Source organism: Drosophila santomea, chromosome 2L (genome assembly GCF_016746245.2).
Source record: "Drosophila santomea strain STO CAGO 1482 chromosome 2L, Prin_Dsan_1.1, whole genome shotgun sequence".
Lineage (NCBI taxonomy): Eukaryota > Metazoa > Arthropoda > Insecta > Diptera > Drosophilidae > Drosophila > Drosophila santomea.
The window spans coordinates 24,808,641-24,835,415 of NC_053016.2; the positions used below are offsets into that span (position 1 = coordinate 24,808,641).

Sequence of the window (26,775 nt, forward strand, 5' to 3'; positions counted from 1 at the left end):
CTCTAAACTCTTCTCATCCTTTGCAGACCTCATCGGCCTCTAAACTCTCCTCATCCTTAGCAGACCTCGTCGGCCTCTAAACTGTTCCTATCCTTAGCAGACCTTATCGGCCTCTAAACTGTCCTCATCAATAGCAGACCTGATCGGCCTCTACACCATTCTCACCATTAGCAGACCTAATCGGTCTCAAAACTGTTCTCACCGTTGTCAGACCTAACCGGCCTTTAAACTGTTAACTGGCAGACCGGAGCGGCCTCTTCCAACTATCTCTCGTTTACAGGCAGTGGGGAAACTATCGGCGACGTGACTCGACGACCGAGTAAGCGGGAGTCCGGCACCCACCCGTATCCATCGCATAGCTGTACAACCCCTCCAGGGACGAGACAAGGCGCGCCCGAGCCAACCAGCCGCCGATCTCGCCACGAGGACTGCAGCCCATCTGAAGCGACTGTGAACACTTTGTTTTATTCACGAATAAAGACCCAATTATTGTATCATTCTTTCGTCTTCTCCTCTGGGACCCGGGTCGGATTCTTTTCCAGCAACCCCACCTGAATCAAATAAATATCTGAGACGACTCCTAGCCATCCTTGAGCCATCCGAGCACTGACAGATCGTCACAACTTGTTCTCGGCTGTTTATGCTAACGTATATATTGAATATATTGTTACTATATTGTTATTGATACTAAACAAGTGCGCATGCTACAATACACTCGCTATGAAATCTGTGACGGCAATGCGTGGGTTCAATGATGGGAAGCTACTGGTGCAAATGGTGCATCCACGATAATGAATGCATAATAAAGGCATAATGATACAAAAAAAATATTCTTGAGATGAAAAAAAAAATACAGAAAAATAAAGGTTGGACCTGGTTCGGACACAGTTTTAAAAAAAGTAAGCTCGCTAAGGTTATCTTTCTTTCTAACTTGTGTATACTGAATCTTCTTTTAATATGTAATGTAAAATATTGTCTGGTTGAAGAGAAGTTCAATCTCGATTCGAACCAACCAAATTTAACGTCGTCAATCTAATGTTTTAGTCGGTATAATGTTGTAATAATCCAATACTATCATTCCATAGTAGAACCTTCTTATTGACTTCTCGCTTCGATTCGACGCAAAGTCAACATCAAATTAATACTATTATGACCGGTCTGGTTTGACTCAATTCTGCCTAGTATTATCAATACCTTGATATAAGAACTATAAATGTACTATTTACAGTAGTAACAAGGTTATGGGTGAGAATTGAAAGTATTCATAAAGATATCCAGAATTTGATTTGTTTCGTAGGCCCACGTTGGGCGACAATTACTATGTAACGAACACGACTGTTCATATACGCCTTCTTCTTTTTTTTCTTAACTAACTTAACGACTTTGTTCAGGGCTGGGGTGGGGATTTATACTCTCGAATCGCAGTCGTTACATCCAATACGGAACGGAAGGGTAGTTTGGATGCTCTTAGATAACAAAGACAGCTCAGCAAGCAGTGGAAGATTTAGATGGTGGTTTCTTTCGGTCTATACCCGCCCTCCTATAAATACGTTAAATTCGGTCATGATTTCCCCTTTTGTGAAAATTGTTTCTCTCTCAGATGACCTTCGTTAGATTTAATCAATCATGTTACTCTTCATCGTAACATTTTTAATTAACATAACGATATAGGTTGGGTTGAGCATTCATATTTTCTTCTATTAATTATTCTTCATTTAAATTTTATTTTTTATTATCGCTTCGAAAAATCCAGCTACGGGGAAAGCCGCTATCACGATTTGCACTAGACTAATGAATTTCACTAAGCACTAAGATTTACGTGAATCTTTTTCGAGATAAGTTTAACAAAAGACCGGTAATTGCGGTAAGCTTTTCGTTGCATTTCGGACGATCTCGTTAGGTGATGTTAATTATTTATCATAGACACAAGTGGCAGGGCGCCAGAATAATAGACTGGAACTCCACGAATCGATTTATAAATTATAAATTCAAGATCTTAACTTGTTGAAATGGTTTTAACCATCCTCATACTGCATAACCCATCGCCTAAAGGAAGCTCAGATTAAATACGAATGGTTACAAGTTTGAAGCCTAGTGGATGTATATCAGCACTTCGACATCCAGAATGACGTTGTGTTCAAAGATTCAAATTTTTTAACGCGCGAGTCCCACCTCCCATCGAACGAGGGTGTATCTGCTTGGAACTGAGAGGTGTAGCCAACTAACTAAATTGGGTCTATCAACATCATTAGTTAGCTATTAATAATACTAATATTTAAGCTTTCAACAGGATAGAAGTATCGACCAACAGTCCGAGAGAACATCAACAGCATACAGGACCAAAATAAGAATGCGTTTGAGCCGAGTGTGGGATTTGAACTAGGCGGGCTTTCTTGGTGCTACTTAAAAATATTTTACAGTAACATTAATAAATTCCTACAAACACCTATACGCGAATGTCTAGGTGCAAGCGATCTGCCCCGAACATGCTCCCCCAGTTGGAAGAGGTACAGTTCCAACTATATCGGAATCAATGGGCAGAACGGCTGGCTTGACGACGGCTCCCTTTATTAGACCAGTAGCTGAACAGACCATAGCTACGCTGATGACGCCTTCCCCACCGGTATGACTTCCCGGATGCACCCAAGCTGACATCTCAACGGTGGAATAATATCCTCCTTCAGCAAAACTATGCTTCCAGCCTTGATGTTAGACGTATTCACGCGCCTCTTGCAGCCATTTCTTTGCCAGTTGTATTGTTGCATCTGGGTCACCCTTTCCCAACTGCTGGGGCGGCCGAAGATGAGTGATGTCAGGCTTAGGAAACTTTGTGTAGCTGAAAAAGCGCCGGCCTTAGCACGTAAAAACTTTCAGCTTTTTCTAAAATAAGAATAAGAAAAATCTCATAAGCAAGAGTTTTTAAATTATCGCTGGAAAAAATGGATGTAACGACGACTCTGTAGAATCGATAAATAGCCGACTTAACACCAGCCTCCCATAAACCACCAATGTGGCCTACAATAGTATGAAATTCTCGATTAGGCTGCACTTGGTTTGCTGGCAGGCTTCCCATTAAGTGCTCTTAAGTCACAGGCTTCATTCCAAAACATTGGACATTTATTGATGACGCTTGCATGAAACGTGCGGCCTCAAATCAGCAAGAAGCTTTGCCCTAATGTGGCAAGCAACACCTGTGATTCTGCATGCAAGTATTACTCATGATAATAAACGATGAAACGACAACTGTTTACCTTCGCCAGCCGCACGCCCGTCGCCATTGCCTGCAAGGTTTTAACTCCTTTTACCGTGATTCTTATTTTGGTGGGATACCTTGACTTTCGGGTGCTTCTCTAAAATGGGTCGTTACCGTTGGGGAGTGCCCCCCGTTGGATTATCCATTTGAGATTTATCAGCACCAGTATTTTTTTGGCAAAACGTGGAGCACCACATTGGCCACAGATATCTTCAAGGCGTTAACTGCTGGAGGTTTTGCACCTCTTCTCGGACACCAGAGTCTCTGATTAGGAACCGCGAAGATGAGAGGTTGATTTTCCTGCTGTCCGCGATCTTTGTGCCGTTTCCCTTTTGTTTCTCATCAGATTCTGATGTTTCTTATCATACACTATACGCCCAACGTCTTCTAGGAGCTGTTCGCAACAAAATCACAGATAGGACGAAAAACGAAACTTTAATTCTCTTCTGGATAATAAAAGCTTTCAAACATTTTCCGTGCCCCAAGCCATCAGGAAAATCGTAACATTTTTTGGATTATTCGGATACCATAGGAAGTTAATTAAAGACTTCGCGCACATACCTATAGCAAACAACTGAAAGGAAAAAGGCAATTGTTATATTGATTGCAAAAATACAAATTACTTACTTAACTTTACTATTCAAATTGACCACCGATGCAAGTAATTACGTTATAGGATATTATGGAAAGGCATCGACACTAATAGTAAACACATAGCACTCCACTAGTAGATCGAAAATTTTATTTGGTAAATTACTTTTTGCCATATCTCTTTGCCCAGAAATTCAAAGTCTACCACAATCAATTAGTATGGTTTATAAGCTTAGTGTTCCGCACTGGAATTAGGTTTTCCGCACAAGTAAAGACAACGTTCACCTAAACTTTATAAGAATGAGCAATATTTGCACCAGATATTACTTTCATACTCATAAAAGGGTCATATACAAATTTTTTTTAGTAATTGGCTTATATCTTCCGTTTCAAATTATTCTTAAATTATATAACTCCGGGACAAAACTCCCGCTTGTGTTACCGGAATAGGCGATTTCGGTTTCGAGACAGATGGTTCGTCAGATAATATTGCAATACGATCTCGAACTTTTGAAAACTTGAATTCCATAAATGCTGTTACTGCCTCCAATATAACCGAACGCCAGCTCAGCTTTAACGTCGACATTTACAGCTGGATTTTGGATATGCAGATTTCACTCTCAGCGCCATTATTATAACCGTTACTCGTAGAGTAAAAGGGTATACTAGATTCGTTGAAAAGTATGTAACAGGCAGAAGGAAGAGTTTCCGACCATATAAAGTATATATATTCTTGATCAGGATCAATAGTCGAGTCGATCTGGCCCACACTTTTGAAAAATGTTTTGATATTTTTAATTTTTTTGTTAGTCTTGTAAATTTCTATCGATTTGCAAAAGATTTTTTGATACGCCTTGTGGTATAGGCACATATCGAGTACACACTGTACCCACTGTGACACTTTGTTGCAGTTTGTATACGTAACCAAAAGTCCAAAGCATTGGTGGCTGGCCGTAATATGACCCCACACATGGTATGTGAATGGTCAAGTGTAGTGACAGCATAATTATGCGTAAGAATATGTGCGCATACGATTCTCCCGCCTGATCGCTACTCTCAGCAATAAGCTTAGCATATAATAAAGCGCAGTTGCGCGGCATTAGGTTAAGATATATGAAGACCCTAAAATGTAAATCAGACTAAGAATGACGGCTGAATAAGGCAGACGTTTGAATAATAAAACAAGAGAGAACGCTATAGTCGAGTTCCCCGACTATCTGATACCCGTTACTCAGCTAGTAGAAGTGCAGGTTTGTGGGCGTTAGAGTGGGCGTGGCAAAAAGTTTTTGGCAAATCGATAGAAATTTAGACGACTAATACAAAAATGAAAAAATATCTAAACATTTTTCAAAAGTGTGGGCGTGGCAGCTTTGGGCGGTTTGTGGGCGTTAGAGTGGGCGTGGCAAAACGGTTTTTGGCAAATTGATAGAAATTTACAAGACCAATACAAAAATGAAAAAATATCAAAACATTTTTCAAAAGTGTGGGCGTGGCAGTATTGGGCGGTTTGTGGGCGTTAGAGTGGGCGTGGCAACATGAATCGACAAACTTGCGCTGCGTCTATGTCTCTGGAGTCTGTATGCCCAATCTAAACTTTCTAGCTTTTGTAGTTCCTGAGATCTCAGCGTTCATACGGACGGACAGACAGACAGACGGACAGACGGACAGACGGACAGACGGACAGACAGACGGACGGACAGACGGACATGGCCAGATCGACTCGACTCTTGATCCTGATCAAGAATATATATACTTTATATGGTCGGAAACGCTTCCTTCTGCCTGTTACATACTTTTCAACGAATCTAGTATACCCTTTTACTCTACGAGTAACAGGGTATAAAAACATTTTATTAAACTAAAACCAAAGGTATACATGTGTATATATGTATGTATGTACGGGCATATAAATTAATATTCACACAAAACATGGCGACCGCGACATAAGTTGGATTATACCATTGAATGTGCAGTGCGACATCTTTTAGAAACCACAGATTAAATTCAAGTCCCAGAGTGTAATTGTGATGTCTGCGCCCCTGCGTTATTTAGATGTCTGTGCATCTGAACCGGCCCCCAATAGGAATTCAGATGCCTGTGCCCCTGCACTGGCTCCCCTATCAGTAATTCGGATGCCTGTGCCTCAACACCGGCCCCCATCAGTAATCCAGATGACCAGACCATAGATGACCGACGGCGTTATATAGAACGCCCAACGTAAATTAAAAAAATAAAACAAATATCCAAAAAAAAATTTTCTTTCACAATGCAATATTTTGTATAACGTAAATTTGATAAACAAAAAAATGTATAGACTTATGAAAACAATTTTTGTTAATTGTACGCCAAGCAGTTTCGAGCAGCGGGTCAGATTTTAATAGGTAGTGATAAAATTGTTAATTCACATTTAGATGTGTATATATATACAAAAAAAAAACAACGTCTATCCGCCCTTCGGAGGTAATATTTCAATATATGACCAGATAAATATGAATATATAATTAAATAATCGCAATACTCATATGTAAAAAAAAATAATTTTATTTTATTGAATGATTACAATATGTATAGTTGAGAAGAACACCGACCGATTATAATTAGTCCTCAAACTGAACTCTGATAATTACTTTGATTTGATTGGAGCCTGTGATCCTTGAATGCCATGGATAGAGCCGCCTTTGTATCCAGCACTAACGGTCAGATGCCGGTAAAAAGACAATGCGAGAGTCAAAGTGGCCAAAGCAGAATGGATGTAAATTTTCATCAAACTGCCTCGGACACTCAAGTGACACAGGAGGACGTATCAGTCCCCATGTGCGAATAGGTTATCATAACAAAATTTACAAGGGAATGATCGACACAGGCTCACCAATCAATATCATAAGGGAACATTTTGAAAATTTAGAAGAAAAAGAAGAAGATTTTACAGTGCATACCATTAAAGGGGCAATAAAATTAAAGAAAAGCATAATAATGAAGCCCACTTCAGTATGTCCGTCTGTTCAGAAATTCTATATCCACAAATTTTCCGACAATTATGATTTTCTGTTAGGTCGAAAGTATCTAGAGGATACGAAAGCTTAGATAGATTATGATAACGAGACGGTAACTTTAGGTTCAAGAACCTTTAAGTTTGTGTATGGAGAAAAGAAGGGCAAGACCGCAACTAAATGCCTCGACCCACTGCAAAAGGATGATTCTGCTCCTGTGGAGGAAATCAATCCAAAGATGCAAAAGGTTAAGACCGCACCTAAGTGCCTTAAACCAAACCATCAACAACAGAAGAAGGAGACCGCATTACCAAAATGCCTCGCTTCAAAAGTTGTTAGTGACACAGTGGACAATGATGTAACACATCTCGATTCCATATCCGTTGACAACGATATAGTCAACTTCGCGATCAACAATGAGTTACGCGAATGTAACGAGTACAGACTCGAGCATCTAAATGTAGAGGAAATTGAATGTTTAAAGAAAGTTCTATTCGATTATAGAGACATTCAGTACAAGGAAGTCGAAAATTTGACCTTCACCAGTACTATTAAACATGTCATCCAGACTCAGCATGAGGATCCAGTTTACCGTAAACCCTATAAGTACCCCCAAAGTGTTGACCAAGAAGTCAACAAAAAAATAAAAGAAATGATAGAACAAGGGATCGTTCGCAAATCGAAGTACCCTTATTGTTCTCCTATTTGGGTGGTCCCCAAGAAGGCAGACACCTCTGGGAAACAAAAATTTAGGTTGGCAGTTGATTACAGGAATCTGAACGAGATAACTGTTAATGACAAATTCTCCATTCCTCGAATGTATGAGATATTGCATAAATTGGGTAGATGCCAATATCTTACCACCATTGATCTAGCTAAGGGCTTTCACCAAATCCAGATGGACGAAAATTCTATTGCAAAAACTGTTTTTTTAACAAAGCATGGGCATTACGAATATACACGTATGCCTTTTGGTCTAAAGAATGCTCCAGCTACTTTTCAGATATGTATGAATATTTTTTTGGAAGATTTGATCTACAAAGGTTTTTTTGATAGTCTATTTGGACGATATTATTGTTTACTAAACTTCATTGGAGGAACATATTTTATCTTTTAAGAAAGTCTTTGAGAAACTGAGAGACGCCAACTTGAAGTTGCAGCTAGACAAATGTGAATTCATGAAAAAAGAAACTGAATTCCTGGGATATATTGTCACAACAAATTGCATTAAGCCAAACCCAAACAAAACTAATGCAATCACAAATGCTACTATTAAAAAAGAATTGTTAGCTAAAGTTTGGGCGACAAAATATTTCAGGTCATACTTATTCGGCAGGCCATTTGAAATAATGAGTGATCACAAGCCTTTGGTATGGCTCAATAATATCAAAGAGCCGAGCATGAAATAACAAAGGTGGAAAATCAAACTTAACGAATTCGATTATAAAATAAAATATCTTCCAGGCAAAGAAAACTATGTCGCGGATGCTCTTTCCCGCACAAAGATAGAAGAAGTCATGGTTGGCGAAGTCGCAAACAGTGCAGACGAAACTGTACATAGTGCTAATGAAGATAATTTAATTTATATAGCCATAACGAAAAGACCAATCAATTTCTTCACCAGACAAATAGAGATAGAAAAAGGAGACAGTGACACAACAAATGTAAGCCACTACTTTCAAAAACTAAAGATTAAAATAATCTATAAAGAAATGACACTTGAACTCGCCAAAACCCTCATTGAGGAATATGTGTGCACCAAGAAAAGCGCAATTTACTTCCCTAATGATGAGGATTTTCTTATCTTCCAGAGAGCATTTTCAGAAATCATATGCCCTAACAATTTCACAAAACTATTAAGATATACCACGAAGCTAATTGATATACTAACTTATACGGAATTTAAGGATTTAATCCTAAAGAGACATAAGGAAGTTTTACATCCAGGTATAGAAAAAACCATTAATTGGTTTAAAGAAAAATACTATTACCCGGATAGTCAAAAGCTAATTCAAAATACTATCAATGAATGTGAAATCTGTAATCTGGCAAAAACAGAACACCGAGACACAAAATTGACATTTGAAACAACAGCAGAAATATTTAACACAAGGGAAAAATACGTGATAGATTTTTCTCACGGGTAACAAGATTTTCCTATCTTGTATTGATATTTATTCAAAATTTGCCTCACTAGTTGAAGTAAAATGTAGAGATTGGCTAGAAGCGAAAAGAGCCATTACTAAAATATTCAATGACATGGGAATGCCACAAGAAATTAAAGCGGACAAAGATTCAGCTTTTATGTACATAGCTTTGCAAAATTGGTTAAGATCCGAATGCGTACAAATTTCTGTCACAACCAGCAAAAATGGTGTATCCGATATAGAAAGATTTCACAAGACCGTAAATGAAAAGCTGAGAATCATCGGTAGTTAACAAAATATTGAAGATAGGTTTACAAGGTTCGAAACAATCTTATACGTCTATAATCATAAAACTAAACATAATAGTACAAAACGATCTCCCGCAGACATTTTTCTGTATGCAGGCAGACCAGACTTTAATGTACAACAAAACAAAATTGATAAGATCGAATATCTTAATAAGAATAGGCATGATTTTGAAGTTGATATAAAATATAGACAGGCTCCACTCGTGAAGAGTAAAATCTCCAATCCATTTAAAAAGACAGGAAGAATTGAACAAGTAGACAGTTAACATTTTGAGGAAAACTGTGGAAAACTGTGCAGTAAACTAAATTTATAATCTTAATATTGTAAGCCGAAATAGTCATTAATAGCAGTTGCGATGCCCAAAGTGCATCGCACTCTCTCTCTCTTGGTTATCTACTCTTTCTTTCAAGAAACAAAAAAAGATTAATAAGAGCAAATACGATAATTCCAGAGCAGCCAGAGAAGCGCAAAGTACGCAACATATTTCTAATAATGCTTAGTTGCATGTTACCATTTATCACTATGGTCAAATGCAGCAACATCGAAGTAATCCCAATAAGTGCAAAGAATGGATATCTTATATTCCAAACCGGAACGATGGAAATTCCAACCAGTTTCTATTTGAGTATAAACATAACTAAGACAATGCTTATGTTCGAAAATCTAGTAACTGAATCAAACGACAATATTTAGTCGAAAAATTAAAACGGGAAATAAATGGATTAAGAATTATTAACAGAACCTAAAGAGGTCTCTTGAACGTAGATGAAGACGACAGGGCGGCGTTAGAGGAAAAAACATGTCAGAAGACTCCGTTAAAACCCATGATCTAAACATGGTTATCGACATAATCAACAGCGGTATAGACATAATTAATAGGCTCAAGGTGGAAAAAGAACTGAACCAACAAATTGCGATACTGATATTCAACCTACAGCAGTTTACAGAATACATAGAAGACATGGAGTTAGGTATGCAATTAACCAGATTAGGAATCTTTACACCGAAATTACTAAAACACGATTATTGGAAACACGTAAATTCGGAGAAAACGCTAAAGATAAAAACATCAACTTGGCTCAAGACAGACACGAACGAAATTTTGATTATATCCCACGTTCCTAGCGAGGTCACTAAAGTTCAGATATTTCAAATAGTTCCGTACCCAGATGAACATAACTATATTCTAACCGAGCAAATATTCGATAAGTTTTATGTATTCAATAACCAAGTATTTCATAAAGATACAGATAAATTAATATTCGACAAATGTATTGTTGGACATATTAAACAAGAGCAAACTTAATGCAAATACATTAAAACCCAAAGAAATTTCCCAATAAATTATATAGAACCAAATATACTTTTAACATGGAATATTCCTGAAACAGTTGTCAACCAAGATTGTACAAACACAAAATATTAATATCAGGAAACAACATTATTAAAATTAAAAATTGTACCATGCAAATAGATGAATTCCTAATTTCTAGTAATGTAGCAGATTTTACACAAACGATTTATATCACCAACAATCATAATAATTAGTTTGACTCTATACTTAGCATATAAGTTTAAAAATATACCTAAGAAAATTATTGTCAAATATTGTAAACAAAAAGAAAAACATCAGCACCTTAAAACTAATGTCATGGAAAATATTCAACCAGAAAACAATGTTATGATATATCCAAATTTAACGACCTGAGGACAGGCCAAATTCAATTATTGGGGGAGTGACATATCCATAAGTCCCTAAGACTTAAGCACATGCCTACACACTAATACATATACAACATGTACACACAAACACAACCTTCACTACTCTGGATGTACCCAACAGATACCTGATAAGTCACCCACTGGTAGACTCCGTTGTCTAATTTAAACAATCTATGCTCAAGCCCTCGCATCATCGTCGCGTTCCCACGTTCAAAGCTCGGACTCGCAATCCCGAAAAACAGAAGTGCAAATATCCACATGCATGCGCTAAATGAAAAATAATTCTGCAAAGCACCATTTTTGTTTTTTTTTCGTTTTGTTTTTTGGTTGTTGTGACAGTGTCACGCAAGTGAAGGCAAGGACGCACACATATACATACATGTGTATGCAAAGCACCGGAATTGGTTGCGGAGTAGTGCATATGCACATACAGACGTGTATAAATAAGCTTATTCCTCTAGTACGGGTGTTTTCTGCGACTCAAGACGCTGGGAATGTCTTCTTACTGAGTCCTCGGTGTGTCCGGCTGTTAAGCCAGAAAGTGATGACTTCTTATGGAGGTTAGGATGGAGGACGTGACTTTGCCGATCGCTGGCCTTTTCGATCAGCGAGAATGTTCTCAATTGGGGCGCGTCAGCATTATTTGCATGAAGCTACTTAGTTGCTAGGGCATTATGAACGTAAACTATGTGGCTGCCGACTCAAATTTATTGACCGCTCTATTAGATGTTATCTACTCCCCCCCTCAGATTATGACCGTCCTCGGTTATATTAAGCTTATCGATGGTTTGTTTGTATTTCGATGGAGGCTCGCTTTCTCCTTAATGCCAAAAAAAGGATGAGTGAACAGATCAGACCAACGTTCAGGATTACTCCAGCCACGAACCAAAGTTTAGGGGATCAGGTAGCGTCAGCCTCGTCCTTGAACCTTTGGCTAAAGCGCAAGTTTTCGTTGTTCTTGCGGTGTAGCAAGGGCATGCTCAGTACCGGGTCGTGGCCGACGATGTTCAGTAGTGGTGATCTTACTACGCCAGGCTGCTTGTCTATTGATTTTCGGAAATTTACGAACTCTGTTCCGTTGATGGTAGCTGATCGTTCGAAGGTTACCAGATGCGTTCTTTTGACGAGCACCTCTGGGCTGCCATCCGTGCTGACGCGGGCAGTTGCCTCGTTAATGATAACGATTGAGTATGGCACTGGGCTGTGTTTCCCGCAGGGAGCGAGAGGGCGCAGGTTTCGCGTCGAGATCGCTCGTAGAAGGTGTTGTGCGTGGTCTCCATGCACTCAGTGACCGAAAAGGTGTCTTCTTCACATTCTGCCAAAGTGTCTTCGTCGAGTCGTAGGATTACTTGATAATGTGATAATGTGATAGTATTAGTATTAGTATATAGATAATGTTATCGGACTGAATAACCCTAATTTTAGAGGCTTCTAATAAACTAACTATTGTGGTGTCATGTTCAATTAGTGATTTCAGATCGGCATGATCAAGGATATTGGGATTTACTAAGTTAGCCTTAGCCAATGTTACAGTGAGAATTAAATTTTGTATCTCTGTTGTCAGCATTCTATTCCTCGCTATTAGTGCCTCGTACAGATGCGGGGTGTAAACCAAATCGTTATTTCGGGCTTTAATAATTTTGTTAATGGTGTCGGTTAGCTTGTTTATCTGTTTTTGAGTTTCGGAGTTTATTTTAATCTGCCTGGAGTTTGAGTCCACTAGCTGAACTTCAGTCATTCTGATTTTTAGGAAATCTGAGGCGTCAGGAGTTTCCGCAGCGGCTGATGATCCGTATAAATGTTAATATCGCGAGTGCCGTATAGTTAGTGTTTTAACCTGCCTAAAGCCCACACTATGGCTAAAAATTCTCTTTCATTCGTGGCGTAGTGTAACTCGCTCTCTTTTAGGGTCCTCGATATCATAGTGATGGGTTTTTTATCTTGCGATAGAACCGCACCAATACCGTTCGCGGTTGCTCTAGTGCCTCAGGCAGACACGATGTTTAAACACCAGTACATCTCCATCTGTGACGGGAATGTATTTGTCGGTAATCCGTGCACTTGCCCCTGCCAGGGTGATGAGCATTATGAAGGCGAACCTGCAATCTGTTGGCGAAACTCATATTGTCGGTTATTGTTTATTGTTTGTTGTTTATTGTTGGATTGTGAAGGAGAAAAAAAAATCTGGTCTAGTGTAAGTTAGTTTAGGGCGAAGGCGGGAGCATAATAAAGTTCTCTCTCGCTCTTTGCGAATTCGCCCCGTCTTCGCCAACCTCTGTTAAGCTAGGCCTAAGAACACATATGTTAAATAGAGATGAAGTCGAAAATTAAATTCAATACGAGCACACGCATTTTTTTTTTCGTTGTCGTTGCGAAATTAAAACCTAATTACTCTTGCCACCAAAGTTAGAGCAATCTTTTTAATAAACTAATTAAATTCTTCATGGCGCCCCCGAGTGGACAAGATAATTAGTTAAACAAAAGGCAACAGTTAATTAAAGTGACAGTGACACGAGCACACGCATTTTTTTTTTCGTTGTCGTCGTTGCGAAATTAAAACCTAATTATTCTTGCCACCAAAGTTAGAGCAATCTTTTTAATAAACTAATTAAATTCTTCATGGCGCCCCCGAGTGGACAATATAATTAGTTAAACAAAAGGCAACAGTTAATTAAAGTGACAGTGACACATATATAATATATAATAAAAGTGCAATATAAAAAATTGTTCTTTGTTTTTTTTGTGAGTGCAAATAAATAAAAATATTGTTGCCCGCGACGCGCTAGTGTGTTTAAACAATAAATATTTCTTAAACATATTCCGTGTCGGTCGCGAAATACCCTGCTTCCGGAATTGCCGCCACCACCGAGGGAACTTTTAAGGAACGTGGCCGCTAAAATTAGCATTCGGAAATCACAGGTATTTGTGCAAAAAATTGAAAGCTAGAGTTATAGACAAATTTAATGTTTATTGTCTTGTGCTGGAATATTACACCTCGCTTTCAGTTCTTGGCACATATGTACGTATCAATATAGTAGAGCTAGATTGCATGCAAATTATTCAATTTATTGGTTGATAAAATAAATACACATACATATTGAACTGATTTGTACGCAACATTTATCTATTATTTGTACTGTATTATTGCAATCACTGTCGCCCCCCCTTCCCCCTCTCGTTCGTTGAAACTCGCATTAATAGTTGGGAAGTTAATCCAAGCTTGCGCACTAATACACAGACAGCCTTATATACTAGCAGCTGCAGCGGTGAACTTTTCGTTTTCGCTTCGCTTTTGCACCGCTACCTGCGTTGTTGTTGTTTGGCCCTTTTTCGTTGGCGCGCTTAGATTAGCGGACCGTCAAGTGACGCTCTACCCTGTATTCTGCGGGTATACACTTTTCGGCGTCATTTCGTACCCACTATTAATTGATACTGCGTGACTTGAATTTCAATTTAAATAATTTGTTTTCGTTGTTCTCATCAGAAAAATATTTAATATACATTTCGAACAATAAATTAATAATTTATGAAATTAAAAACAAGAGAGAACGCTATAGTCGAGTTCCCCGACTATCTGATACCCGTTACTCAGCTAGTGGAAGGGAGAAGGAGAGTCTTAAACACAGTTTTTGGCGGTTTGTAGGCGTTATAGTGGGCGTGGCAGAAAGTTTTTTGGCAAATCGGTAGAAATTTACAAGACTAATACAAAAATGAAAAAATATCAAAACATTTTTCAAAAGTGTGGGCGTGGCAGCTTTGGGCGGTTTGTGGGCGTTAGAGTGGGCGTGGCAAAATTTTTTTTGACAAATCGATAGAAATTTACAACACCAATACAAAAATGAAAAAATATCAAAACATTTTTCAAAAGTGTTGGCGTGGCAGTTTTGGGCGGTTTGTGGGCGTTAGAGTGGGCGTGGCAGCATGATTCGACAAACTTGCGCTGCGTCTATGTCCCTGGAGTCTGTATGCTTAATCTCAACTTTCTAGCTTTTGTAGTTCCTGAGATCTCGACGTTCATACGGACAGACAGACGGACAGACGGACGGACAGACGGACAGACGGACAGACGGACGGACAGACGGACATGGCCAAATCGACTCGGCTATTGATCCTGATCAAGAATATATATACTTTATATGGTCGGAAACGCTTCCTTCTGCCTGTTACATACTTTTCAACGAATCTAGTATACCCTTTTACTCTACGAGTAACGGGTATAATAACCTATTTTTTTGGTTTAATAAATTTCTAATTATTGATTCGAAGGTTATTAAATTATATTGTCGGTCTGATTTGAGATAATTTGTTTCGGCCATTTATTTAGCTAATTCGGAAATACAATTTAATTAATTTAATTTAAATAATTTAAATATTTAATTAAAAATGAGCCTAGAAACCAAAAATAAATCTTTTCTGGAAGAGCTGAAAAGCAAGCTCCAAAGTCGGGTCAGAACAATTCGCCAATTAAATGAGCGACTAGAAACGGGATCGATTCCGCTATTAGAGGAAGAATTGAAATGTCGACTAGAAAACTTAAATGCTTCAATTAGTATGGCAAATCAATTACAAGAACAGATAGAAGACATAGATTGTAGCGATGAATTTGGCGTCGAGTTGGAAGAGCTTTGTATAGTGACCAAGGCAAAAATAATGTCCCTGTTGTCTGCCTTGAAATTAGCAAGCGTCAGCGAAGCTCGCGATCAGCTGCTGTAGCTCCAACTCGTGCGCGACTTCCGAATTTGGCATTGCCAAAATTCAGTGGAGATTATTCGGAGTTCAAAAATTTCATCAGCCTTTTCGAAACTTTGGTTATAAAGACGCCAGCATTCCAGTTATCGAAAAATTTAACCATTTAATTTCATGTCTCTCTGGTGAAGCTTTAGGAACAGTTAAAGCTTACCAAGTCACCGAGAGCAATTACGAAAAGGCACTAGCCAGTTTAAAAAAGGTTTACGATAACGAATGCCTCATCTTTATGAATAATATATCAACATTGTTTAGTCTGCCTAAAATATCGCATCAGTCCGCTTACTCCTTGAGAAACCTTATCGATACTGTTTCTTCGATTTATGGTTCTCTGTTATCGATAGGAGATGATACAAAAATTTCGAATGCAATGTTGATATATTTGGTATTGAAGAGAGTCGACCCAGTGACCAAAGAAAAATGGGAGGAACAGCTCGATTATGAGACTTTGCCGCTTTGGGCCGATTTTGAAAAAATGTTAAATCGCCGATATCAGCATTTATCAGCTGAAGAATCGACAAAGCCGAAGCAAGATAAAATTGTGTCGAGCAAGCCACATAATCGTAGCTCATTCTCGTGTTCCTTCTCCAACAGCAAGCCTCAGCAAACTTGTAGCTATTGCAATGCAGCAGATCATTTGCTACAGAATTGTAGCCCGTTTGGGCGTCTCTCTGTAATGCAAAGGTTCGAGTTTGTTAAGTCTGCCTCCTTATGTATCAATTGTCTGCGAAAAGGCCATACTGTTTCGAAATGCAAAGGCAAAAAGTGTCGAGCTTGTGACCGCTCACACCATATTCTGCTTCATAGATATACAGTGCCTGAGAACAGTTTAGCGTTGCCACCCCCGCCAGAGACCATATCTCATACTTTTAAGCAAGATCAGCCTTCCACGTCACATGTTATGCATGCCACGTCCTTGGACAGGGTGATTTTGGCTACGTCAATCGTAAGCGTCCGTACGAAAAACGGAGAATACGTTTTGGCCCGAGCTCTGCTGGACTCTGGGTCTCAAACGAATTTTATAAGAGAAGAACTGGCGAACCGCTTACAGATTCCTAGAGAGAAGTCTTGTATCAACTTACTTGGTATTGGCGAGTCAAATTCTCAAGTCAAAAAAAAGGTACACACAGTTCGATTTCTGGATCTTAAAGTCGATCTCCGGTTACCATCCTGATCAGTCGGTGAACGTCAGTGATTGGAAGATCCCGAAGAACCTACCATTAGCAGACCCACTTCTACAAGTCACAAAAAATTGATATGTTGATAGGAGCAGAATCATTTTTCGAATTGCTAGCTGTTGGTCAAATTAGACAAGGTCCTGACTATCCAACTCTACAAAAGACCCTACTTGGTTGGGTTGTTTCGGGGAGATACAAGTATGCAGTCCCGAAACAAGTTGTGAATAGTTTCAGTTGTAGTGAAGAACCTTTAGTATCGATTGACAGCACACTACAGAAATTTTGGTCGCTGGAGGAAATGCCAAATCCAAAGAAAATTCTGTCGCCTGCGCACAAGTTATGTGAAGACCATTATAGGAAGACTACTCAGGTATTGCCATCAGGTCGGTTTGAAGTTAAAATCTGATCCAAATGGATTAGGCAACTCCTTCGAGGTTGCAAAACGGCGGTTTTTGTCGCTTGAGCGAAGGTTGTCTCGAGATCCTAACTTGAAGACCATGTACTTGGAATTCATGGAAGAATATCTCGCCCTAGGTCATATGTCGCCTACAGACAACAAAATCCCTTCCACTCCACATTATGTCATTCCCCATCAATGCGTGTTAAGGACCCAGAGTACGTCAACAAAGTTGCGCGTCCTGTTCGATGCGTCCTGCAAAACATCGTCTCAGGTGGCCTTAAACGACATTCTGATGGTGGGGCCGACAATTCAAGAAGAGTTGTACTCCACTCTACTCCGCTTCCGGCTGCACAGGTATGCCCTGATTGCCGATGTAAAAAAGATGTATCGCCAAGTAATGGTTAATGAAACGGATAGGAAGTTTCAACTCATAGTGTGGAGGAGAGACCCCTCTGAATCCTTGAGATTATACAAGCTCAACACCGTCACATATGGTACTGGACCAGCCCCATTTCTGGCTATTCGGTGTTTAAAGAAGTTGAGTGAATCTTCTAAATGTTCATTCCCTAGAGCTGCCGACGTGATTGGATCCGATTTTTACGTCGATGAAATGTTAACTGGTGCTGCATGCGTAGAGGAGCTAAAGACAATTAAGTCTGAAGTGTCTCAGGTTCTTCAAACAGCAGGTTTTGAATTGACAAAGTGGTTTTCAAACTCACCTGAGGTCACTGCATCTGAGAGCACAGTTAAGTCGATACCTATCTCGGATTCAGAGTCAACTAAGGCGTTAGGAATAGCGTGGTTGCCTAGCGAAGATGCGTGCAAGTTCAAAATTGACACTTCTGTCATGGGTCTCCGAGCGACAAAACGGAACATACTATCGGTGACATCGAAGCTGTTTGACCCCCTCGGCTTGTTAAGTCCCATTGTGATTAAAGGAAAGATCCTATTGCAGGAACTCTGGCATAATAAATTAGATTGGGATTAGTCAACTCCGATGCATTTGGAAACAGCTTGGGATATGCTAAAAAGCACTCTATCTCAACTGGATGAGATATCGATTCCTCGGTTCGTGCATACCGACCCATTGTCACCGGTACAGCTACATGCCTTTGCCGACGCCTCCATGAGAGCTTATGGAGCTTGCGTCTATATTCGTAGCAAAACTGCCGAAGGTTTTAAATTATCGTTGTTGACTTCAAAGTTAAAAGTAGCGCCGCTCAAGACCAAAACGCTCCCAAGGCTTGAGTTATGTGCCGCTCACCTTCTCGCAGATCTCTGCCATAGAATCAAACCCTTATTAAAAGTCCCTATCGAACGAATTGTATACTGGTCGGACTCTAAAGTTACTCTTCACTGGATTCGATCTCATCCATCTTCGTTGTCGACATTCGTTTCGAACAGGGTAGCGGAGATTCAAGAATGGTCAGGAGAAGCTACATGGCGGCATGTTCCCACAAAGCAGAACCCAGCACATATCGTTTCGAGAGGTTGTGACGTCGACGAGATAGGGCAGTCGATCTGGTTCACTGGTCCACCATTTCTGAAGGGCGAAGAAGAAAACTGGCCCAAAAATGCGCATTTCGAGTAGGATGAGGAAGTCTTGCGTCAGGAAGCTAGGAAGACTGTGGTCGGGCTGCCCGCTGCTGTGCAAACTTCCGATTTGCTGGATGTCATCGAGGGGTTTTCGTCACACCTCAAACTGCTTAGAGTGTTCGCTTATATGTTCCGCTTTATAAGAAAATGCAAAGACAAGAGTATAGTTTTCGAAGAAACTCTGTCACCGACTGAATATAATGAAGCGTTTCATAAGATTATCGAAATAGTACAAAAGCACGAGTATCAAGGTCGGCCCAAGTCTTCAGCGATTGAACCCATTCATCCATGAGGATACAGGCACTTGGTGCAACTTTTCGTTGTTGCGAGTTGGGGGGCGACTAGCTAACGCTCCTATATCATATGATGCCAAGTTTCCCTTGCTGTTGACAAAACTCTCGCAGTTTGTGCAGAGCTACGTCCGGCATTTGCACCATTCCAATTTTCATGTCGGCCCTCGAGCACTTGTGAGCATCCTACGACAGCGTATTTGGACCGTAAACGCTCAGGAACTCTGCAGTCAGACAGTTCGATCATGTGTGCGCTGCTTCAAATGCAAGCCTCGACTGATGACACAAATTATGGGAAATCTACCCGCAGATAGACTCCGTGCTCTCCGCCCATTTGCGATATGTTGCGTTGATTTTTGTGGCCCTGTCTATACGACATTAAAAATTCGAGGAAGGCCCCCGTATAAGTCCTACGTTGCCTTATTTGTTTGTTTTGCGTCCAAGGCGGTTCACTTAGAGATTGTCTCAGATCTAAGTACTGATTCTTTTCTATTGGCTTTTCAAAGATTCATTGGTCGACAAGGATGTCCGCAGACGGTGCATTGCGACAACGCGACGAACTTCGTCGGAGCGAGTCGCCACATCCTGGCTCTTCGCGATCGGATCGAGGAGCAGGCGGACGCAATTCGCGAGTTCGCATCAAAAAGCGGATGCGAATTTGCGGTCACACCCCTTCGGGCTCCGCACATGGGCGGACTATGGGAGGTGTAAAAACTGCAAAGCACCTACTCCTACGAGCGGTGGGCAGCGCACTTCTCAACGCCGAAGAGGTGGCACCAGTCCTCGTCGGGATCGAGGCCACGATGAACTCGCGGCCCCTCGGAGCGCTCAGCCAGGACCCAAGCGACGGAGAGGCGCTAACTCCCGGGCACCTGCTGACAGGCGGGCCGCTCATCGCAGCACCAGCACTTCGGACCCCGGACCAGGCGGGTCTCAGTTGCTTGCGGCGATGGCGGTTTGTCTCGTCAGTCAGGCAAACGTTCTGGCGGCGATGGTCCCGGGAATATGTCCTGGGCCTTCAGGTTCGGGGCAAGTGGCACAAGGAGAAGGCCAACGTCGAGGAGGGCCAACTAGTCTAGTGTATGTTAGTTTAGGGCGAAGGCGGGAGCATAATAAAGTTCTCTCTCGCTCTTTGCGAATTCGCCCCGTCTTCGCCAACCTCTGTTAAGCTAGGCCTAAGAACACATATGTTAAATAGAGATGAAGTCGAAAATTAAATTCAATACGAGCACACGCATTTTTTTTTTCGTTGTCGTTGCGAAATTAAAACCTAATTACTCTTGCCACCAAAGTTAGAGCAATCTTTTTAATAAACTAATTAAATTCTTCATGGCGCCCCCGAGTGGACAAGATAATTAGTTAAACAAAAGGCAACAGTTAATTAAAGTGACAGTGACACGAGCACACGCATTTTTTTTTTCGTTGTCGTCGTTGCGAAATTAAAACCTAATTATTCTTGCCACCAAAGTTAGAGCAATCTTTTTAATAAACTAATTAAATTCTTCATGGCGCCCCCGAGTGGACAATATAATTAGTTAAACAAAAGGCAACAGTTAATTAAAGTGACAGTGACACATATATAATATATAATAAAAGTGCAATATAAAAAATTGTTCTTTGTTTTTTTTGTGAGTGCAAATAAATAAAAATATTGTTGCCCGCGACGCGCTAGTGTGTTTAAACAATAAATATTTCTTAAACATATTCCGTGTCGGTCGCGAAATACCCTGCTTCCGGAATTGCCGCCACCACCGAGGGAACTTTTAAGGAACGTGGCCGCTAAAATTAGCATTCGGAAATCACAGGTATTTGTGCAAAAAATTGAAAGCTAGAGTTATAGACAAATTTAATGTTTATTGTCTTGTGCTGGAATATTACACCTCGCTTTCAGTTCTTGGCACATATGTACGTATCAATATAGTAGAGCTAGATTGCATGCAAATTATTCAATTTATTGGTTGATAAAATAAATACACATACATATTGAACTGATTTGTACGCAACATTTATCTATTATTTGTACTGTATTATTGCAATCACTGTCGCCCCCCCTTCCCCCTCTCGTTCGTTGAAACTCGCATTAATAGTTGGGAAGTTAATCCAAGCTTGCGCACTAATACACAGACAGCCTTATATACTAGCAGCTGCAGCGGTGAACTTTTCGTTTTCGCTTCGCTTTTGCACCGCTACCTGCGTTGTTGTTGTTTGGCCCTTTTTCGTTGGCGCGCTTAGATTAACGAACCGTCAAGTGACGCTCTACCCCGTATTCTGCGGGTATACCCTTTTCTGCGTCATTTCGTACCCACTATTAATTGATACTGCGTGACTCAAATTTCAATTTAAATAATTTGTTTTCGTTGTTCTCATCAGAAAAATATTTAATATACATTTCGAACAATAAATTAATAATTTATGAAATTAAAAATAACCTATTTTTTTGGTTTAATAAATTTCTAATTATTGATTCGAAGGTTATTAAATTATATTGTCGGTCTGATTTGAGATAATTTGTTTCGGCCATTTATTTAGCTAATTCGGAAATACAATTTAATTAATTTAATTTAAATAATTTAAATATTTAATTAAAAATGAGCCTAGAAACCAAAAATAAATCTTTTCTGGAAGAGCTGAAAAGCAAGCTCCAAAGTCGGGTCAGAACAATTCGCCAATTAAATGAGCGACTAGAAACGGGATCGATTCCGCTATTAGAGGAAGAATTGAAATGTCGACTAGAAAACTTAAATGCTTCAATTAGTATGGCAAATCAATTACAAGAACAGATAGAAGACATAGATTGTAGCGATGAATTTGGCGTCGAGTTGGAAGAGCTTTGTATAGTGACCAAGGCAAAAATAATGTCCCTGTTGTCTGCCTTGAAATTAGCAAGCGTCAGCGAAGCTCGCGATCAGCTGCTGTAGCTCCAACTCGTGCGCGACTTCCGAATTTGGCATTGCCAAAATTCAGTGGAGATTATTCGGAGTTCAAAAATTTCATCAGCCTTTTCGAAACTTTGGTTATAAAGACGCCAGCATTCCAGTTATCGAAAAATTTAACCATTTAATTTCATGTCTCTCTTGTGAAGCTTTAGGAACAGTTAAAGCTTACCAAGTCACCGAGAGCAATTACGAAAAGGAACTAGCCAGTTTAAAAAAGGTTTACGATAACGAATGCTTCATCTCTATGAATAATATATCAGCATTGCTTAGTCTGCCTAAAATATCGCATCAGTCCGCTTCCTCCTTGAGAAACCTTATCGATACTGTTTCTTCGATTTATGGTTCTCTGTTATCGATAGGAGATGATACAAAAATTTCGAATGCAATGTTGATATATTTGGTATTGAAGAGAGTCGACCCAGTGACCAAAGAAAAATGGGAGGAACAGCTCGATTATGAGACTTTGCCGCTTTGGGCCGATTTTGAAAAAATGTTAAATCGCCGATATCAGCATTTATCAGCTGAAGAATCGACCAAGCCGAAGCAAGATAAAATTGTGTCGAGCAAGCCACATAATCGTAGCTCATTCTCGTGTTCCTTCTGCAACAGCAAGCCTCAGCAAACTTGTAGCTATTGCAATGCAGCAGATCATTTGCTACAGAATTGTAGCCCGTTTGGGCGTCTCTCTGTAATGCAAAGGTTCGAGTTTTTTAAGTCTGCCTCCTTATGTATCAATTGTCTGCGAAAAGGCCATACTGTTTCGAAATGCAAAGGCAAAAAGTGTCGAGCTTGTGACCGCTCACACCATATTCTGCTTCATAGATATACAGTGCCTGAGAACAGTTTAGCGTTGCCACCCCCGCCAGAGACCATATCTCATACTTTTAAGCAAGATCAGCCTTCCACGTCACATGTTATGCATGCCACGTCCTTGGACAGGGTGATTTTGGCTACGTCAATCGTAAGCGTCCGTACGAAAAACGGAGAATACGTTTTGGCCCGAGCTCTGCTGGACTCTGGGTCTCAAACGAATTTTATAGGAGAAGAACTGGCGAACCGCTTACAGATTCCTAGAGAGAAGTCTTGTATCAACTTACTTGGTATTGGCGAGTCAAATTCTCAAGTCAAAAAAAAGGTACACACAGTTGTGAAGTCGCGAATAAATGGTAGTGAGTTCTCGTTCGATTTCTGGATCTTAAAGTCGATCTCCGGTTACCGTCCTGATCAGTCGGTGAACGTCAGTGATTGGAAGATCCCAAAGAACCTACCATTAGCAGACCCACTTCTACAAGTCACAAAAAATCTATATGTTGATAGGAGCAGAATCATTTTTCGAATTGCTAGCTGTTGGTCAAATTAGACAAGGTCCTGACTATCCAACTCTACAAAAGACCCTACTTGGTTGGGTTGTTTCGGGGAGATACAAGTCTGCAGTCCCGAAACAAGTTGTGAATAGTTTCAGTTGTAGTGAAGAACCTTTAGTATCGATTGACAGCACACTACAGAAATTTTGGTCGCTGGAGGAAATGCCAAATCCAAAGAAAATTCTGTCGCCTGCGCACAAGTTATGTGAAGACCATTATAGGAAGACTACTCAGGTATTGCCATCAGGTCGGTTTGAAGTTAAAATCTGATCCAAATGGATTAGGCAACTCCTTCGAGGTTGCAAAACGGCAGTTTTTGTCGCTTGAGCGAAGGTTGTCTCGAGATCCTAACTTGAAGACCATGTACTTGGAATTCATGGAAGAATATCTCGCCCTAGGTCATATGTCGCCTACAGACAACAAAATCCCTTCCACTCCACATTATGTCATTCCCCATCAATGCGTGTTAAGGCCCCAGAGAACGTCAACAAAGTTGCGCGTCGTGTTCGATGCGTCCTGCAAAACATCGTCTCAGGTTTTGAATTGACAAAGTGGTTTTCAAACTCACCTGAGGTCACTGCATCTGAGAGCACAGTTAAGTCGATACCTATCTCGGATTCAGAATCAACTAAGGCGTTACGAATAGCGTGGTTGCCTAGCGAAGATGCCTGCAAGTTCAAAATTGACACTTCTGTCATGGGTCTCCGAGCGACAAAACGGAACATACTATCGGTGACATCGAAGCTGTTTGACCCCCTCGGCTTGTTAAGTCCCATTGTGATTAAAGGAAAGATCCTATTGCAGGAACTCTGGCTTAATAAGTTAGATTGGGATTAGTCAATTCCGATGCATTTGGAAACAGCTTGGGATATGCTAAAAAGCACTCTGTCTCAACAGGATGAGATATCGATTCCTCGGTTCGTGCATACGGACCCATTGTCACCGGTACAGCTACATTCCTTTGCCGACGCCTCCATGAGAGCTTATGGAGCTTGCGTCTATATTCGTAGCAAAACTGCCAAAGGTTTTAAATTATCGTTGTTGACTTCAAAGTTAAAAGTAGCGCCGCTCAAGACCAAAACGCTCCCAAGGCTTGAGTTATGTGCCGCTCACCTTCTCGCAGATCTCTGCCATAGAATCAAACCCTTATTAAAAGTCCCTATCGAACGAATTGTATACTGGTCGGACTCTGAAGTTACTCTTCACTGGATTCGATCTCATCCATCTTCGTTGTCGACATTCGTTTCGAACAGGGTAGCGGAGATTCAAGAATGGTCAGGAGAAGCTACATGGCGGCATGTTCCCACAAAGCAGAACTCAGCACATATCGTTTCGAGAGGTTGTGACGTCGCCGAGATAGTTCAGTCGATCTGGTTCACTGGCCCACCATTTCTGAAGGACGAAGAAGAAAACTGGCCCAAAAATGCGCATTTCGAGTAGGATGAGGAAGTCTTGCGTCAGGAAGCTAGGAAGACTGTGGTCGGGCTGCCCGCTGCTGTGCAAACTTCCGATTTGCTGTATGTCATCGAGGGGTTTTCGTCACACCTCAAACTGCTTAGAGTGTTCGCTTATATGTTCCGCTTTATAAGAAAATGCAAAGACAAGAGTATAGTTTTCGAAGAAACTCTGTCACCGACTGAATATAATGAAGCGTTTCATAAGATTATCGAAATAGTACAAAAGCACGAGTATCAAGGTCGGCCCAAGTCTTCAGCGATTGAACCCATTCATCCATGAGGATACAGGCACTTGGTGCAACTTTTCGTTGTTGCGAGTTGGGGGGCGACTAGCTAACGCTCCTATATCATATGATGCCAGGTTTCCCTTGCTGTTGACGAAACGCTCGCAGTTTGTGCAGAGCTACGTCCGGCATTTGCACCATTCCAATTTTCATGTCGGCCCTCGAGCACTTGTGAGCATCCTACGACAGCGTATTTGGACCGTAAACGCTCAGGAACTCTGCAGTCAGACAGTTCGATCATGTGTGCGCTGCTTCAAATGCAACCCTCGACTGATGACACAAATTATGGGAATTCTACCCGCAGATAAACTCCGTGCTCTCCGCCCATTTGCGATATGTTGCGTTGATTTTTGTGGCCCTGTCTATACGACATTAAAAATTCGAGGAAGGCCCCCGTATAAGTCCTACGTTGCCTTATTTGTTTGTTTTGCGTCCAAGGCGGTTCACTTAGAGATTGTCTCAGATCTAAGTACTGATTCTTTTCTATTGGCTTTTCAAAGATTCATTGGTCGACGAGGATGTCCGCAGACGGTGCATTGCGACAACGCGACGAACTTCGTCGGAGCGAGTCGCCACATCCTGGCTCTTCGCGATCGGATCGAGGAGCAGGCGGACGCAATTCGCGAGTTCGCATCAAAAAGCGGATGCGAATTTGCGGTCACACACCTTCGGGCTCCGCACATGGGCGGACTATGGGAGGCAGGTGTGAAAACTGCAAAGCACCTATTCCTACGAGCGGTGGGCAGCGCACTTCTCAACGCCGAAGAGCTAGCACCAGTCCTCGTCGGGATCGAGGCCACGATGAACTCGCGGCCCCTCGGAGCGCTCAGCCAGGACCCAAGCGACGGAGAGGCGCTAACTCCCGGGCACCTGCTGACAGGCCGCTCATCGCAGCACCAGCACTCCGGACCCCGGCCCAGGCGGGTCTCAGTTGCTTGCGGCGATGGCGGCTTGTCTCGTCAGTCAGGCAAACGTTCTGGCGGCGATGGTCCCGGGAATATGTCCTGGGCCTTCAGGTTCGGGGCAAGTGGCACAAGGAGAAGGCCAACGTCGAGGAGGGCCAACTCGTCGTCGTGGCAGAGGACAACCTGCTGCCTCAACAGTGGCTCCTGGGAAGGATCGTCGCGACGCACGCAGGAGAGGACGGCAAGGTCAGGGTCGTCGACCTTAGGAGGAGTGATGGAGCCATCTTCCGGAGGGCGATCCACAAGCTGGCGCCGCTGCCGATTTGTTGAAGCCGTGGAGGCGTTCAACGGGGCCGGTGTTGGCGGAACTCATATTGTCGGTTATTGTTTATTGTTTGTTGTTTATTGTTGGATTGTGAAGGAGAAAAAAAAAATCTGAAGTCTAGTGTAAGTTAGTTTAGGGCGAAGGCGGGAGCATAATAAAGTTCTCTCTCGCTCTTTGCGAATTCGCCCCGTCTTCGCCAACCTCTGTTAAGCTAGGCCTAAGAACACATATGTTAAATAGAGATGAAGTCGAAAATTAAATTCAATACGAGCACACGCATTT

At 41.1% G+C, this 26,775-nt stretch overlaps 2 protein-coding genes across 2 annotated transcripts; both read left to right on the forward strand.

Annotated features, from left to right (window-relative positions):
* The first annotated feature begins 13,850 nt into the window (after positions 1-13,850).
* On the forward strand, positions 13,851-20,301 carry LOC122756500. The gene is made up of 2 exons (XM_044006320.1): positions 13,851-13,931; positions 19,729-20,301. Exon 2 carries the CDS (start codon positions 19,747-19,749, stop codon positions 20,299-20,301), a length of 555 nt encoding a protein of 184 aa, XP_043862255.1. The 5' UTR covers positions 13,851-13,931; positions 19,729-19,746.
* Positions 20,302-20,935: 634 nt separating this feature from the next.
* Positions 20,936-26,585, forward strand: LOC120452009. Its single transcript, XM_039636050.1, has 2 exons — positions 20,936-21,027; positions 25,764-26,585. Exon 2 carries the CDS (start codon positions 25,782-25,784, stop codon positions 26,496-26,498), a length of 717 nt encoding a protein of 238 aa, XP_039491984.1. The 5' UTR covers positions 20,936-21,027; positions 25,764-25,781; the 3' UTR covers positions 26,499-26,585.
* Positions 26,586-26,775: the final 190 nt, after the last annotated feature.

What these genes read in the sequence shown, in the direction of transcription:
- LOC120452009 (XM_039636050.1), top strand. Translation starts at nt 25,782, where the DNA reads ATGTCCGCAGACGGTGCATTGCGACAACGCGACGAACTTCGTCGGAGC.
- LOC122756500 (XM_044006320.1), top strand. Translation starts at nt 19,747, where the DNA reads ATGTCCGCAGACGGTGCATTGCGACAACGCGACGAACTTCGTCGGAGC.